We start from the raw sequence: 15058 nt of genomic DNA on the forward strand, positions 1-15058 counted from the left end.
CCTCGGGGACAACCCCGTCAATAAAACAAACAAACCAAAAAAAAAGTTGACATGACAGGCATGTTGTGACACAGTTTTCTATGGTCTACATCGCACTCACTTTCAAAATGACCCGAAGTGGCAGCTTTGATGTTCACGAACGTCCCCAGCAAATAGATACATTGTAGATAATAACAATATCTTTGCGTTCTATGAGAACGCAAAGATATTGTTATTATCTACAATGTATCAATGTATCTGCAGGGATGCAAACAGCGCGCCTTTTGGCGGATGCCGCCTTTTTCACGGCCGATTTTTTTTTTAGGGGGGGCGTTGGAGTGTCTGATTATAATTTCAAAGTAAATTCTGTATTAAAATTACTAAATAAGCAAATCCGTTACAGTGCATGAAACAGGAAGTATAAGGATGAGAAAAAAAAACAGTTTAAATCGGAAAGCTGGGCACAATGTGAACTGCGCCATCAGAGCAAACTGTTCATTTAGTATTCATGTATTTTAGTGATTTTCGAGTCACTGTCCATTTAATCTGGAGGGAGAGAAACATCACAGCAACGCGACAAGCAATGCGAATTTGTTGTGTGTTAGTGTTCGTGTATTTAGTCAGAGAGATGGGAAGATGAATTTACTATCTCTGGTTTAGTGTTCGTTTTCATTTAGTGTTATTCATTTGATATCATCGGATGTTATTGAGCTGTTAGCCTATTGTTACCTTAATTTTGTGACCTTTCATGATTTAAAAAAAAACATCCCCCCTTCTGTTTTTTTTGACAAATCGCACCCTGTGGGTGACATTAGCATTGAAAGAGAGAAATGAGAAAAGAGAATGTTGTTAGTTGTTGAGAATGGTTAAGGCTGTTATTTTGTCTTCCCTGACATTAAATTTATTAAGCTTTGAGACATATAATTGAGAAGAAGAAGCCTTTATTTGCCACATGCACACTTAAGCACAGTGAAATTTGTCCTCTGCATTTAACCCTTCTGAAGTAGTGAACACACAAATGCACACACAAGTGAGTAATGAGCACACACACATACCCAGAGCCGTGGGCAGCTATGCTATAGTGCCCGAGGAGCAGGTGGGGGCTAGGTGCCTTGTTCAAGGGCACTTCAGCCCAAAGCCACCCCATGTTAACCTAACTGCATGTCTTCGGGAGAAACCGGAGCACCCGGAGGAAACCCACACAGACACGGGAAGAACATGCAAACTCCACACAGAAAGACCCCCGTCGGCCACTGGGCTTGAACCCAGAACCTTCTTGCTGTGAGGTGACAGTGCTAACCACTACACCACTGTGCTGCCCACCAGTGAGTGACATATCCACTTGTGTTACATTTTGTTAGGTATAGTTATTGTATGTACTTCATACAGACAGAATTAGAATCTATGTAAGTCAAGTACTAGTGGGTCATTTGCATGAAAAGCTAAAATAAAGCATTATTTCGATATAGTTTCCCTCATTTAAGAAACAATGCCTCATATGTCATGCCATATTTCAGTTGATTACGGAAGAGTTAATAGATTTGCTTTTATGGCGTATAAGAAACTGCATCGGGATTTCTCTCCAGCTGCTTTGTGACAAGGGCTATAGTTATAGTTAAATGTGCTGTATAAGTAAAACTGAATTAAAATTGATGGCTTCTTGAACCACTTCAAGCCTAATTGTCAGCTAAATAAATAATAATGGAATGGATAATTCATGCATGTCCCAAAGATTTATTGACGTGATTAGTAAAACAAAGTAATAAATTGTAAGATAATGATAAAAACTACAATACTGATGTCAGTAAATCCATAATGATAACTGAGTGTTCTACTCTTGCATCTCTTTCATGTAATGATAAACTCTACCATTTAGTTCTTAAAATTGATGACAAATCTTGCTTTATGAAGTCTTTCATATCGAAAATTTATAAAGAATACAACCTTATAAACAATTTATGCAGTGCTAATGAATGTGTTACAAAGGTCCAATGTAGGTAATTAAAAAAAATATCACAACCTCATTTAAGGAAAAAATGTTCCTACTCGTTTTGCATGAATGTTGTTTCATGCTAATAATTTCAAACAATGGCATTCTGATGATGGAAATACAGAAACAGCTTTTTTCGGTTCTTATGCGCAGCAATACTGGCAGCACTGTGGATGCATTATGCATTATTTTGGATTATGAGCTCTTATTAGGTGATTCTGTCTCTAAAGATGGATTGGTTTTATCAAAATCCTTTCTTGCAAAGGGAATTTCTTTGAGTACTCATTTTGGTAAATACTTTATACTTGCATATTGCCTGAGTTCTCATCAATTTAAATCTCTCGGTTCCAGTTTCTACAAAGGGGAGTAAAAGCACTGGAGTGGTGTTGCGTGTTCCTCCAGCTATAAGGTATAGCTCTGATACAATTCATTGTATCGGTGCAGTAATTTGCACAACGCAGGGTTTGAATGGATTGTAATGGTTGTAGTGTAGACCCATTTTGTGCTGTTGTGAATGGATTCATTTGGACCCTAAATATTTGCACTTCCCCAAAACCATTTGGTATACAGTACAATGAGAGAAAAAGTATTTTTTTCCAGTGAGGGAAAAACTCTTATTATCTGTCTGCGCATGGGCAAGGTCACTGTCATCTCTCGCTCATCTCATCTCATTATCTCTAGCCGCTTTATCCTTCTACAGGGTCGCAGGCAAGCTGGAGCCTATCCCAGCTGACTATGGGTGAAGGGCGGGGTACACCCTGGACAAATCGCCAGGTCATCACAGGGCTGACACATAGACACAGACAACCATTCACACTCACATTCACACCTACGGTCAATTTAGAGTCACCAGTTAACCTAACCTGCATGTCTTTGGACTGTGGGGGAAACCGGAGCACCCGGAGGAAACCCACATGGAGAACATGCAAACTCCACACAGAAAGGCCCTTGCTGGCCATGGGGCTCGAACCCAGACCTTCTTGCTGTGAGACGACAGCACTAACCACTACACCACCATGCCGCCCCATCTTTCGCTCATGGAATAAAAAAAAAAAAAACATCACTTCAACACACAAAGTGTCTAAATATGTCATTGTTTTTCACACATACAGTGGCTATAAAAAGTGTACACACCCCTTTAAAATGATAGTTTTTTCAGATGTAAAAAAATGAGACCACAATAAATAATTTCAAAAAATTTCCCACCTTTAATGTGATCTATAACCTGTACAATTCAATTGAAAAACAAATCTGTTAGGGGGAAAAACATAAAAAATAAATACGTACAATAAGCTGGTTGCATAAGTGTGCACACCCTTAAACTAATACTTTATTGAAGCACCTTTTGATTTAATTACAGCATTCAGTCTTTTTGGGTTCACACCTGCCATCAATTAAAATGACTCTAATTAACCCCAAATAAAGTTCAGACATTTACTCAGTTGCATCCTCCAGCAAAAGCCAGGGTTCACAGAGAGCTTACAAAGCATCAAAGGGAGCTCATTGTTGAAAGGTATCAGTCAGGAGAAGGGGACAAAAACATTTCCACGGCATTAGATATACCATGGAGCACAGTGAAGACAGTCATCAAGAAGTGGAGAAAATATGGGATGACAGTGACATTAGCGAGAACTGGACGTCCCTCCAAAATTGATGAAAAGACAAGACGAAATCTGGTCAGGGAGGCTGCCGAGAGGCTTACAGCAACACTGAAGGAGCTGCAGGAATTTCTTGTAAGTACTGGTTGTGTACTACATGTGACAACAATCTCCTGTATTCTACATATGTCTGGACTATGAGGTAGGGTCAAAGAAAAACATCCAGGCTTGGCTAAATTTTGCAAAAAAAATACAAACTCTCCCAAAAGCATGTGGGAAAATGTGTTATGGTCTGATGAAAGCAAGGTTGAACTTTTTGGCCACAATTCCAAAAGGTATGTTTAGTGCAAAAACAACATGCGCATCACCAAAAGAACCCCATACCCACGGTGAAGCATGGTGGTGGCAGCATCATGTTTTGGGGTTGTTTTTCTTCAGCTGGAACAGGGGCTTTAGTCAAGGTGGAGGGAATTATGAACAGTTCTAAATACCAGTCAATTTTGGCCCAAAACCTTCAGGTGTCTGTTAGAAAGCTAAAGATGAAGAGGAATTTCATCTTTCAGCATGACAATGACCTCAAAAAAGTTTTAGAATGGCCCAGCCAGAGCCCAGACCTAAATCCAATTGAAAATCTGTGGGGTGACCTGAAGAGGGCTGTGCACAAGAGATGCCCTCGCAATCTGACAGATTTGGAGCGCTTTTGCAAGGAAGAGTGGGCAAATATTGCCAAGTCTAGCTGTGGCAGACTGATAGACTCCGACCCAAAAAGACTGAATGCTGTAATTAAATCAAAAGGTGCTTCAACAAAGTATTAGTTTAAGGGTGTGCACACTTATGCAACCAGCTTATTGTACGTTTTTTTTTTTTTAAATGTTTTTCTCCCTAACAAATTTGTTTGTTTTTCAATTGAATTGTACAGGTTATAGGTCACATTAAAGGTGGGAAAAGTTTTGAAACTTGTCTCACTTGTCTATGCCGAGTCACATAAAATAATTTGTTTTAAAATCGATAAAATAAATCACAATTCGACCTTACCTTTGAATAGTTTTAGACCAAACTTTGTAGCATCTTTAGTGCTTTTAGGAACAGCATTTTCTTTCATCATTTGTAATTCTTCTTCACTTATAGTGACAAAGTGCTTGGCCGCCTTTTTGCCGAGTCGCTGAAGGTGATTATCGAGAAATAGTCTGAATTTCTCGACCAATCAGCACGCATGAATTCCTATAATCACCTCCATATTTATTCTAATATAGATTAATCATAAACACTGTCCTATGCTCATCTCAGGACACTTATTTACAATATGCTCATACTGAACATCCTTTCAACACACTTGTTTAAGACTGTTTGACTTTATAGTATACAATTGTGCAAGAGTAATGACTTGGAGTTCCCTTCTGAGTCTGGTTCACCTCAAGGTTTCTTCCTTGTGTTGTCTCAGGGAGTCGCTTCTGGCTTGTGCATTAGACATCTCGAGCTACAACAGGGTTTCTGTCAAGGTGCTTTGTGACATTGTCTATTGCTGAATTGAATTGGTTCTAGTGGAATAATTTTATAGTCAATTCTCTTATATCTGTTTGATAATGTTTAATATTAAAGTAATTCTGAGGTCAGCAAATAAAGTTGAAATAATGATATTGTTTAAAAAGTATAAACCCAACATAAAGCTGAAAGATGGACACAAGTGTGTGGGTTTTATAGCTGTATTAAAACCAATGTAGCAAACAAACAATATAGCAATACTCAGACCTTTAGGACAGGGACAGGGTAAATGTTAGGTGATGAGGAAACAGGCAGAAACTAGCCAAGACTAAATAAATAAATAAATAAATAAAAAGTAGGCTGATAATCATCATTAACGCAATTTGCAAAATAAGCCTGAAAGTTAGGTTTGCAAAGTGGGGTCCAGTGACTCCAGGGATCCATGAAGCATTGCCAAGGGGTCAGTGATGTTTTGAGAAACCACAACCCATTATTATTAAAGTTATTATACCTATTATTGAGTTCCTATAGGTGTAGTCAGTTTGACTGGGTACCTGAATTGAATTGGTTTAATCAAAACCTCAGTAACTCAAAAAAACTGAAGTCTAAATATAACATCAACTTCAACATGTGTGCTGAGGAGGTCTATGGAATTTATTTTCTAAGTAAAAGGATCCCTGGCTGCAAAATATTCAAGAACCCCTGATTTAAAGGAGTACACAGTAAAAATCATAGTGTCAATTTTACTCTTTAAGAGTTGAATTTAACTCTGTCAGATAACATTTGGTCCCACTCAAAATCAGTGTAAAACTTACTCTATAGCCAGTGTAAGATTTTTAGAGTTAATTTTACTCTATTTTGTGTCAAAATTAACAATGAGGTGTGTAAAAATATTTAACACTATAGTGTACGATTTTCAGAGTTAATCTGACTCTATATTGTATTTTCGCGGGGAATCATCACCCTGCAGAGTAGATTTTGTCGTTGTGTGCAAGTGGGAATTAACTCTCACTTTTGACACTACCATTTAGACGATTTTACTCTGCATAGTGTTATAACTACTCTATCCAGAGGAAAATAGGTTTACACTGCAATATTGACACTCCATTTTTTACTGTGTACAATGTCTGAATTAAAGGGAATGTGACTGTTTATACACCTGGTTGTTTTTGTGTGCCTTGGGGATTATGCAGGTGTAAATGTACACAAGATTCATTAAAAACAGATTTGAATCCAGATCCACATTTAAATCCAAACAAGTTCAGGAAGAATCAGATATATTTTAGCTATACGTTATACAAGCATATCCTTGACTTGCAAGTGATGTCAAAGCAAAATAGAAACCCGGATGTCGGCCATGTTGGTGGAGATACAAATGCGGAGTCAAGCGACATTCCATACAAAACAGTCACGTGTGTGCAACTCTTAGTTTTTCCACTGCTTTAAGCGTTCTTTTAGCTATGCCATATCTTTGTGCTGTATATGGTTGTGGTCACAACAGTACTCATGACTATGGCACGTTCCAATTTTTTAGAATTCCATCCGTGATTTGGAAAGAGGGTGAGGAAACTCTGAGGCTTAGTACAGAGAGGAGATGAGGGGATCAGGACACTTCGTCCAATATCCATTTCGTCCAATAGTTCAGACATTCCGTCCAAAGCCTTTTCAGACGCACTATCAATTATTTTATATTTCAGGTATTCTGGTGTTCACAAATGAAAGCCCCGTGAGAGCGCTGCTCTGTGCCTAAAGATTTAACATGATCCAGCTGGCTTTAAAAATTAATAACTCGGCCAACGGAGCTTGCAGCAAAGCCAAATTTGACAGGCACCTCCCTCTAAGCCTCCCCCTTGGAAAGAGCACAGTCTCGGGTCAGTAGGGCCACACCTCAGCCTGGGATTCGCGAATGAAGCCCCCGCGATAGCACTGCTCAGCGCCTAAAGATTTAACATGATCCACACTATGGCACTCATTTGCTTTACAAAAATGTGTTTTGCTTCAGTCAAACTCCTTTGACAATTCGTCCTTTTTTTGAACAAACAAATAATTGAAATATAAAATAACTGATAGTGCGTATGAAATAGGCTTTGGACGAAATGGTCATGGGATGAAATGACCTGTATTCGTACTTGATGGTCAGTAGAAGCGTCTTATCTTCAGAAAAGCCTGACTTTTTTTAAATACGAGTCCAAATCACACGTATCTATTTTACCTTGATCGTTCAAATCGTGGTAATACTGAGAAAATTCAGCATTATTTACAGGCACGCTTTCAGCGGCTGCCATCCTAGTTGCTTTGTATATCCACCATCATGACGTAGCACATTTTGATCACATGGTTGCAAGTCATCTATATGCATCCAACTGTTCAAGCCACAATTTGGCTACAGACAATGGCGACAGATAATGGATAGATGGATAAGGAATTCTGCTAACACTTCACTAAAGAATGGTGTTCATAGGGACACTTGACAGTTACAGAAGCCCTGCATGACATCTGACTGCTTTCTTCCATTCTGATGTCAAGCTTTATTGACATAAGGTCTCATTATACATGGGGAACGCTATAGCTGATTTGATTTGCATTTTTATGTGTATTGCAGCCTGAGCTGATTAGCAAATCATTTATTTCAAACTGATTAGCCAGTGACTGCAAGTGAAAAAGCAGATGTTTGCAGTATGTCCAGAACCTTGTCCATTTAAATCAAACCAGCTCAAACCAGATTAAAGACAAATGAACTTCAAGTGGAAACAGGATCAGTTTGCCACGCTTTAAGTTTGTTTAAGCTTGTGTGTTAGCTGTTCCAACAGTTAGCGAATGTAAAGGTTCTTTATTGGTTGAAGCCATTGCAAATGTACTCTTGTTCAGCTGTGATCAAGCCTGCTTTCTTCAATTTTGATGTCACGATCATATCAGCTGTGTAAAGTGACAGATTTACTGTAAATGAAATAACATTGTGTTATAAAATGTATAATAACTCACATACTTCTGAATGCCCAGCAACCTATTTGTAGCACTGGTACATCAGAATCACACAATGATGATGATGTAACGTCTCCTCATTTCCATCATCTCATCTCATTATCTCTAGCCGCTTTATCCGGTTCTACAGGGTCGCAGGCAAGCTGGAGCCTATCCCAGCTGACTACGGGCGAAAGGCGGGGTACACCCTGGACAAGTCGCCAGGTCATCACAGGGCTGACACATAGACACAGACAACCATTCACACTCACATTCACACCTACGGTCAATTTAGAGTCACCAGTTAACCTAACCTGCATGTCTTTGGACTGTGGGGGAAACCGGAGCACCCGGAGGAAACCCACAGGGACACGGGGAGAACATGCAAACTCCGCACAGAAAGGCCCTCGCCGGCCACGGGGCTCGAACCCAGACCTTAGGCGACAGCGCTAACCACTACACCACCGTGCCGCCTCATTTCCATCATTCTATGGTTTAAAAAAATAAATTATACGGGGCTCGACATTAACTTTTTAATCCACTCATCCAGCCGGACAAGCAGCAAGATTTTTCACTTGTCCTGACCATAACCTTTTTATTACTATGCATTTACTAGTTCAATGAAAGGAAGGTGATTAACAAAGTTTCTCAAAAAACAGGTATAGTTATGATAATCATTCGGCTTTAGTGATTTATAATTTTTCAATAAAACTAACTAACAATAAACAAAATCTATCCAATGCCCCATTATGGTGCGCGTGTTGTTAAAACCCATTGCCTGAGCTGCAGTTTTAAGAGTTAAGGCCAATTTATGCTGACAACGCAGTCCTCGCAGATGGCATCGCAGATGGCGTCTGCATAGCCCCCCCCCTTCGCAGATGCTCTGCGTGCACCTCCCAAAAATTGTGACCACCGCAGAAGCCTCGCAGACAGCGTCGCAGACAAGAGGGCTCTGATTGGTCCACTCTACATCCGCTGTACACGCACTTCCGCTTCCCTACTTTCCCAGTTTGGTTTGTTTTCACGACCGCCATTTTTAAAAACATGAGCGAAGATGGAGCAGCACGAAGAGCGGTTGATCGAGGAAGTGAGGAAGTACGTACATCTATACGACTCCAGTTCTAGTCATTATAAGTAACCGGAGGATAAACACTCCACTAACCACACCCACCAACTACTCCTAGCGATTTTGCGACTTCACGCCCCCTTGCGTTGTGGCGGTGAATAACATCGCGCACGCCTATTACTCCCCGCTCAACAATAAATTACAACTGTCTGCGAAAAGCTATCTGCGAAAGCCTTGTCGCAAGAGCATGCAGAGGCCCTTAGACTCACCCAAATTCAAAGTTTCTGGAGGAAATAAAGTTAAATCTTGATTAAGCCAGTAAAACCTGAAGTATAAATTAATTTAAAGACAGATTAGAAAGCATTTTTTTTAGCCACTTTGGAAGAAACTCGCATTTCCTTTTCTTTTCATATGACTGTTTGGTTTCTGTTTGTCATTTTATCTTTTTGGGATCATCATCTTTTTCAGTTTCTTTTGATGAAATGAAGCCAAAAGTAAACAAGTTGGATGTGATAAGGGTGACAATCACATTGTGAAAGAAAATAAACCAAAAGTGAGTTCGGCACTGTCGTAAAATTCCCATGAAATATTTTACGTCATTTGTGATGGTTAATGTGTACCATGGCGGCACAGTGGTGTAGTGGTTAGCACTGTCGCCTCACAGCAAGAAGGTTCTGGGTTTGAGCCCAGTGGCTGATGAGGGCCTTTCTGTGTGGAGTTTGTATGTTCTGCCCGTGTCTGCATGGGTTTCCTCCGGGTGCTCCGGTTTCCTCCACAGTCCAAAGACATGCAGGTTAGGTTAATTAGTGGCTCTAAATTGACCATGAGTGTGAATGGTTGAGAGGAGAAAACCTCTATAATAATCTAGTAGAAGGCAACGGGGAAACCACTACTGTAATGTTCCCAAGACACTTTGATGGCTGAAGCCATCAGAGCGGCCACGTCACTGTAATGATATGCCAGAATGGATGCATGGAATGTGAACCATACAAAAGAAAAATACAATGAATGTCCAAATGACATGAAGATGCACCACAGATATTTATTTTATGGAGGTATTTGTTTGCCATTTCTCCAATTTCGATGAATTCAAAGTCTAATAATCTATAATTAGACATTATGACGTGGTTATTTTTACACTCACACACCTTCTGTACTCGGCTTCACCGGAAGTTCATAAACAATAACATGGCCACATCACTGAGGCGATTGAACTAGTTTTGTTGGAACATTATTGATGTACCTCTTGAATAATTACAATAAAAATGGTGATTTTCAACAAATATTCAACTTGTCCCATTGGACAGGGAGATGCGGATTTACCTTGTCTGAAGTAAGCATTTGATTATCTTGGACAGTCAGACTACTGTTAATGTCAAGCCCTGTTATACATACTTCTGTTATTAAGGTGTAATAAAATTGACATTGGCATTACTCATAAATCTTAAAAGCAAAAATAAGAAACACGCTTTACTTAAGGGATTGGGGAAAAACATATGTAGTAATGTGTTATACAACTGTTAAAGCCTTTACTGTGACTGTGTTATCAAGCAGGTTTTCATGTTATTACTACTAAATGCTGACAAGTAATCTTACTTTGCATGCTATGTAATTTAAGATACTCATTTTTGACCTGTTATAACACAACCATATGACAACAAACATCACTTGACACAGGTGGGATATCAACCTGACATCAACACTGAAGAAATTCGTCTTTATGTTACCTAATACCTGCTTAAATAAGCCTCTTTAAATGTTTAAGTAGATTCATGTCAAATGTTATGAAGGCTTATGTAGGTATAAAGTGAAATCGTGACAGTTGATCCTTATGTCAACAAATATCTGTCACTTGACTCAGGTGCTGTCAACCTGACATCGACATTGATGAAAGCAGTGTTTAAGTCACCTGATGCCTACTGCAACAAGCATCTAAATGTTTATGTAGGCTTCTGTCAGTTGTAATGAAGGCTTTTGGAGGTATATTGTTGTCATATTGGTGGCATGGTGATGTAGTGGTTAGCACTGTCGCCTCACAGCAAGAAGGTCCTGGGTTTGAGCCCAGTGGCCAACGGGGGCCTTTCTGTGTGGAGTTTGCATGTTCTCCCCGTGTCTGCGTGGGTTTCCTCCGGGTGCTCCGGTTTCCCCCACAGTCCAAAGACATGCAGGTTAGGCTAATTGGTGGCTCTAAATTGACCGTAGGTGTGAATGGTTGTTTGTCTCTATGTGTTAGCCCTGCGATGACCTGGTGCCTATGTGGGTTTATGAAGAGTTTATGCAGGTAATGCGAAATTGTGACATGTTGAAACAAGCAAACCTTTTTTTAAAGAACAAATACTATCCACCCTTCTATCCATACCACTTATCCATCAGGGTCGCTGTGGAAGCTGGAGCCAATCCCAGTTGACTATGGGCGAGAGCTGGGGTCCACCCTGGACAGTTTGCCAATCTATTGCAGGGCTAATACAGAGATGAACAACCATTCACGCTCACATGGGACAATTTAGAGTAGCCAGTTGACCTAATCTGCAAGTCCTAATCTGCAACTGTGGGAGGAAACCAGAGCATCCAGAGGAAACCCACACAGGCACAAGGAGAACATGTAAACTTCACACAGAAAGGCCCCGGTCAACCATGAGGTTCAAACCCAGAACCTTTTTGCTGTGAGGTGACAGTGCTAACCACTGCACCACTGTGCTACACAAACAAATACTACTTAAAATAAAAAAGGAAAAATGTTTACATTTATCTGATAAACTATTGAAAGATAATTGTGCTTCTCTTAGCTTTGCCAATTTTTATAACCAAATAATATAATACTTACACTAGGACTACAGTTTTGGGACATTTCATATAATTCTCTTTTAAACTGTGAAATCATATATAAGACAAAACATAAAACCTAAAATTGGATCAGGTTGGATAGTTGTCCTATTATAAATGTTTCTTATTTTCCCCATCCTTTGTTCATTTCTGTTCTCAGCAATGAAAAATGGTGCGAATGGCACTGTATCCCATGGCCAGGATGATAGCGATGGCTGCTACATCCAGGTTCCCAAGAAACCCCCAGCTATGGAGCTTTCCGCCATCAGCAACTCAGCCTCATCCAAGCCGGACAGGCCACGCAGCAACACCTCTGAAGCCAAACTGGTGGCCAAGAAGCGTGTGATCCGTATGTTGGTCATCATTGTTGCCATGTTCTTCATCTGCTGGATGCCTCTCTATACAGTAAACACATGGAAGGCGTTTGACCAGCAGTCGGCTCAAAGGGCCCTCTCTGGCGCTCCCATTTCCTTCATCCAGCTACTATCTTACACATCAGCCTGCGTCAACCCCATCATCTACTGCTTCATGAATGTGCGCTTCCGTAAGGCACTGCTGGCCACCTTTGCCTGCTGCATCCTGCCGTGCCGCAAGCACAAAAGGAAGGAAGGTGATGATGAGGTTACTGGTGTCACAGCTGCATCGATGTCTAAATTTAGTTACACCACTGTTAGCACAGTGGGGCCATGTTAACTTTGAATCAAGGGTTCATCCAGATTGGTTGAGGGTCTAAAGATTTTTTGTATTTGTGAATAGGTTCGTGTAGTCCTCTTTCTGTCTTGCTGATGTATTGATGTTGTGATGAACAAATGCTCAAGATGTTGCCAGTGATGAGAAAACAGTATTGATGCTGATCCTTGGAGGAAATGTTTGAGCGCATTCTTCTAAAATGCTCATGAAATCTGCTCAAAATCTACCTATCACAGACTGTGCCTGTGCCATAGATGAAAATCATGTAAATATTCAATCAATCATTCATACTGTGATTGATATACAGTAGATATACTGCATGAAACAAGCTGTCAGTTAGCTCTCTTGCCTTAGGTCAACTAAATAATGGCTACAAAATGGTACCTTCGTTCATGAATAGAATATTATGGACATGTCATGTGTCCTCATTTATGGTTTGAGTGTGAGTCTGTGTTCTCTGCATTGCTGTCTGTGAATTGTGTTGATAATCTGATGAACCAAATTTTGCCACATGCTTCATTTCCAGCATAAATTCCATCGGAGATTATGCATCTTATTACCAAATCCTTATGCTTAATGCATATCTCTCAGCTTGCTGTCTTGAAGCTAGTACACTTGACCAATCCACTGTTTGGATGCACTGCTATTTTCATAGGTAGCAATGAATTTCACTAAGTAGTTCTTTCCGTTTGAGCAATTTTGCTTTCGAGCTGAAAGGAAGTTCAAGAAGCATTATAAAGAACAGAGGGGTGTTTTTGTTTTTTTCGAAAGATGTGTTGGAACGATTCATAATATTAAAATGCACAGGCATGAATACAGATGTACAAGAACACACACACAGTGCGGTAGTTGTCCGAATTGCTTTCTTGCTCATAGGAAAGTTGATGAGACGTTTTGTAAAACTCCTCTGAATATATAAAACTATAATCTCAGCGCTATTTTATCTGAGAAACTCAGGAGGATCTTCTACAAACACAACATCCCTGTACACTTCAGACCCAGTAACACTCTGAGGCAGAAAATGGCCCAGCCTCAGGACAGAATACCCAGACACAAACAGGACAATGCAGTGTACGCAATCCGATGCAGTGAGGAATGCACAGACCTGTACATTGGGGAAACGAAACAACCGCTTCACAGGCACACGGCTCAACACAAGAGAGCCAGTTCCTCAGGCCAGGACTCTGCAGTCTATCTTCATCTCAATAACAAAGGACACTCATTTCAGGACTGCAATGTATACATTCTAGCCAGAGAAGACCAGTGGTTTGAAAGAGGAGTACACTGTAAAAAAAAAAAAGTTACACCAACTTAAAAATTCAAGGCAACTTACTGCACAGGATTTTTGAGTTCATGTGACAACTAAGATTTTTAAGTTTTGAAGAAAGTTGTGCCAACTTATACTTTTGGTCTCCGATAACTTAGCCTTCATATTCACACAAACTTTTTTTTTTCAGTTTTACATGATAAGAATTCAACTTTAAGGCCAATAATCTTTCATCCAAGTAAAAACTTCAAAATTTGAGTTCAATTTTCTTTTTATCCCACAATAAAACAAATAACAATCCAGTTCAAATAGCATGTTTATTTTAACATGATGGTAGCAAATGACGTGCAGTTTGCAATTTGTCAACCTTTTGAATATGTATGTGTTTTAATAGATTCACTCTATGTTCATTGTATGCATATTATACACCATTGTATGCCATTTGTAGCATTTTAATTGGCTGGTACTGAATTGTTTGCACATTTCGTTTGTCAAATTAGCTTCAGGCTTAAAATCAGTGAATGTGTGACTTAACAAAAAAGCACTGCCACTACAGTTTTATAGCAGTCTTGCTACCATCATGTTAAAATAAACATGCTATTTGAACTGGATTGTTATTTGTTTTTATTGTGGGATAAAAAGAAAATTAAACTCAAATTTTGAAGTTTTTACTTGGATGAAAGATTATTGGCCTTAAAGTTGAATTCTTATGTAAAACTGAAAAAATTAAGTTTGTGTGAATATGATGGCTAAGTTATCTGAGACCAAAAGTATAAGTTGGCACAACTTTCTTCAAAACTTAAAAATCTTAGTTGTCACATAAACTCAAAAATCCTGTGCAGTAAGTTGCCTTGAATTTTTAAGTTGGCGTAATTTTTTTTTTACAGTGTAAAAGAAGCCATCTACGTCAACCTGGAATGACTGTCACTGAACAGAGGAGGTTGTCTGAGACACCACTTATCGGCCACCTACAATGCAATCCTTGGTACACTTCCCAGAAAACTGAATACACATCCACACCAAAACTCAGCTGACTCAATGACTCGCATGATGACAGAGAGCCAACAACCCACAGATCACCCCAACAACTCTCTAGGCTGCTAACACTGTTCACACCTGGCCTCCAGTGACCTACACCCACAGGATGACTGAATGACCTAGGTGACCTCAGCGACTCTCCTTAGGTTTGCTTTTGGTCCACC

The 15058-nt window shown here is 39.7% G+C and overlaps 1 protein-coding gene across 1 annotated transcript in view; it reads left to right on the forward strand.

The window, feature by feature from the left end:
• cckbra (cholecystokinin B receptor a) overlaps positions 1–12592 on the forward strand; it is a 63588-nt gene extending 50996 nt beyond the window's left edge. The window contains exon 5 of the mRNA XM_060899501.1: positions 12060–12592. Within this exon, the coding sequence (XP_060755484.1) occupies positions 12060–12592 (533 nt within the window). The remainder of the gene's footprint in view (positions 1–12059) is intronic.
• The last annotated feature ends 2466 nt before the right edge of the window (positions 12593–15058 follow it).

The sequence above is a fragment of the Neoarius graeffei genome, chromosome 18, assembly GCF_027579695.1.
Source record: "Neoarius graeffei isolate fNeoGra1 chromosome 18, fNeoGra1.pri, whole genome shotgun sequence".
Lineage (NCBI taxonomy): Eukaryota > Metazoa > Chordata > Actinopteri > Siluriformes > Ariidae > Neoarius > Neoarius graeffei.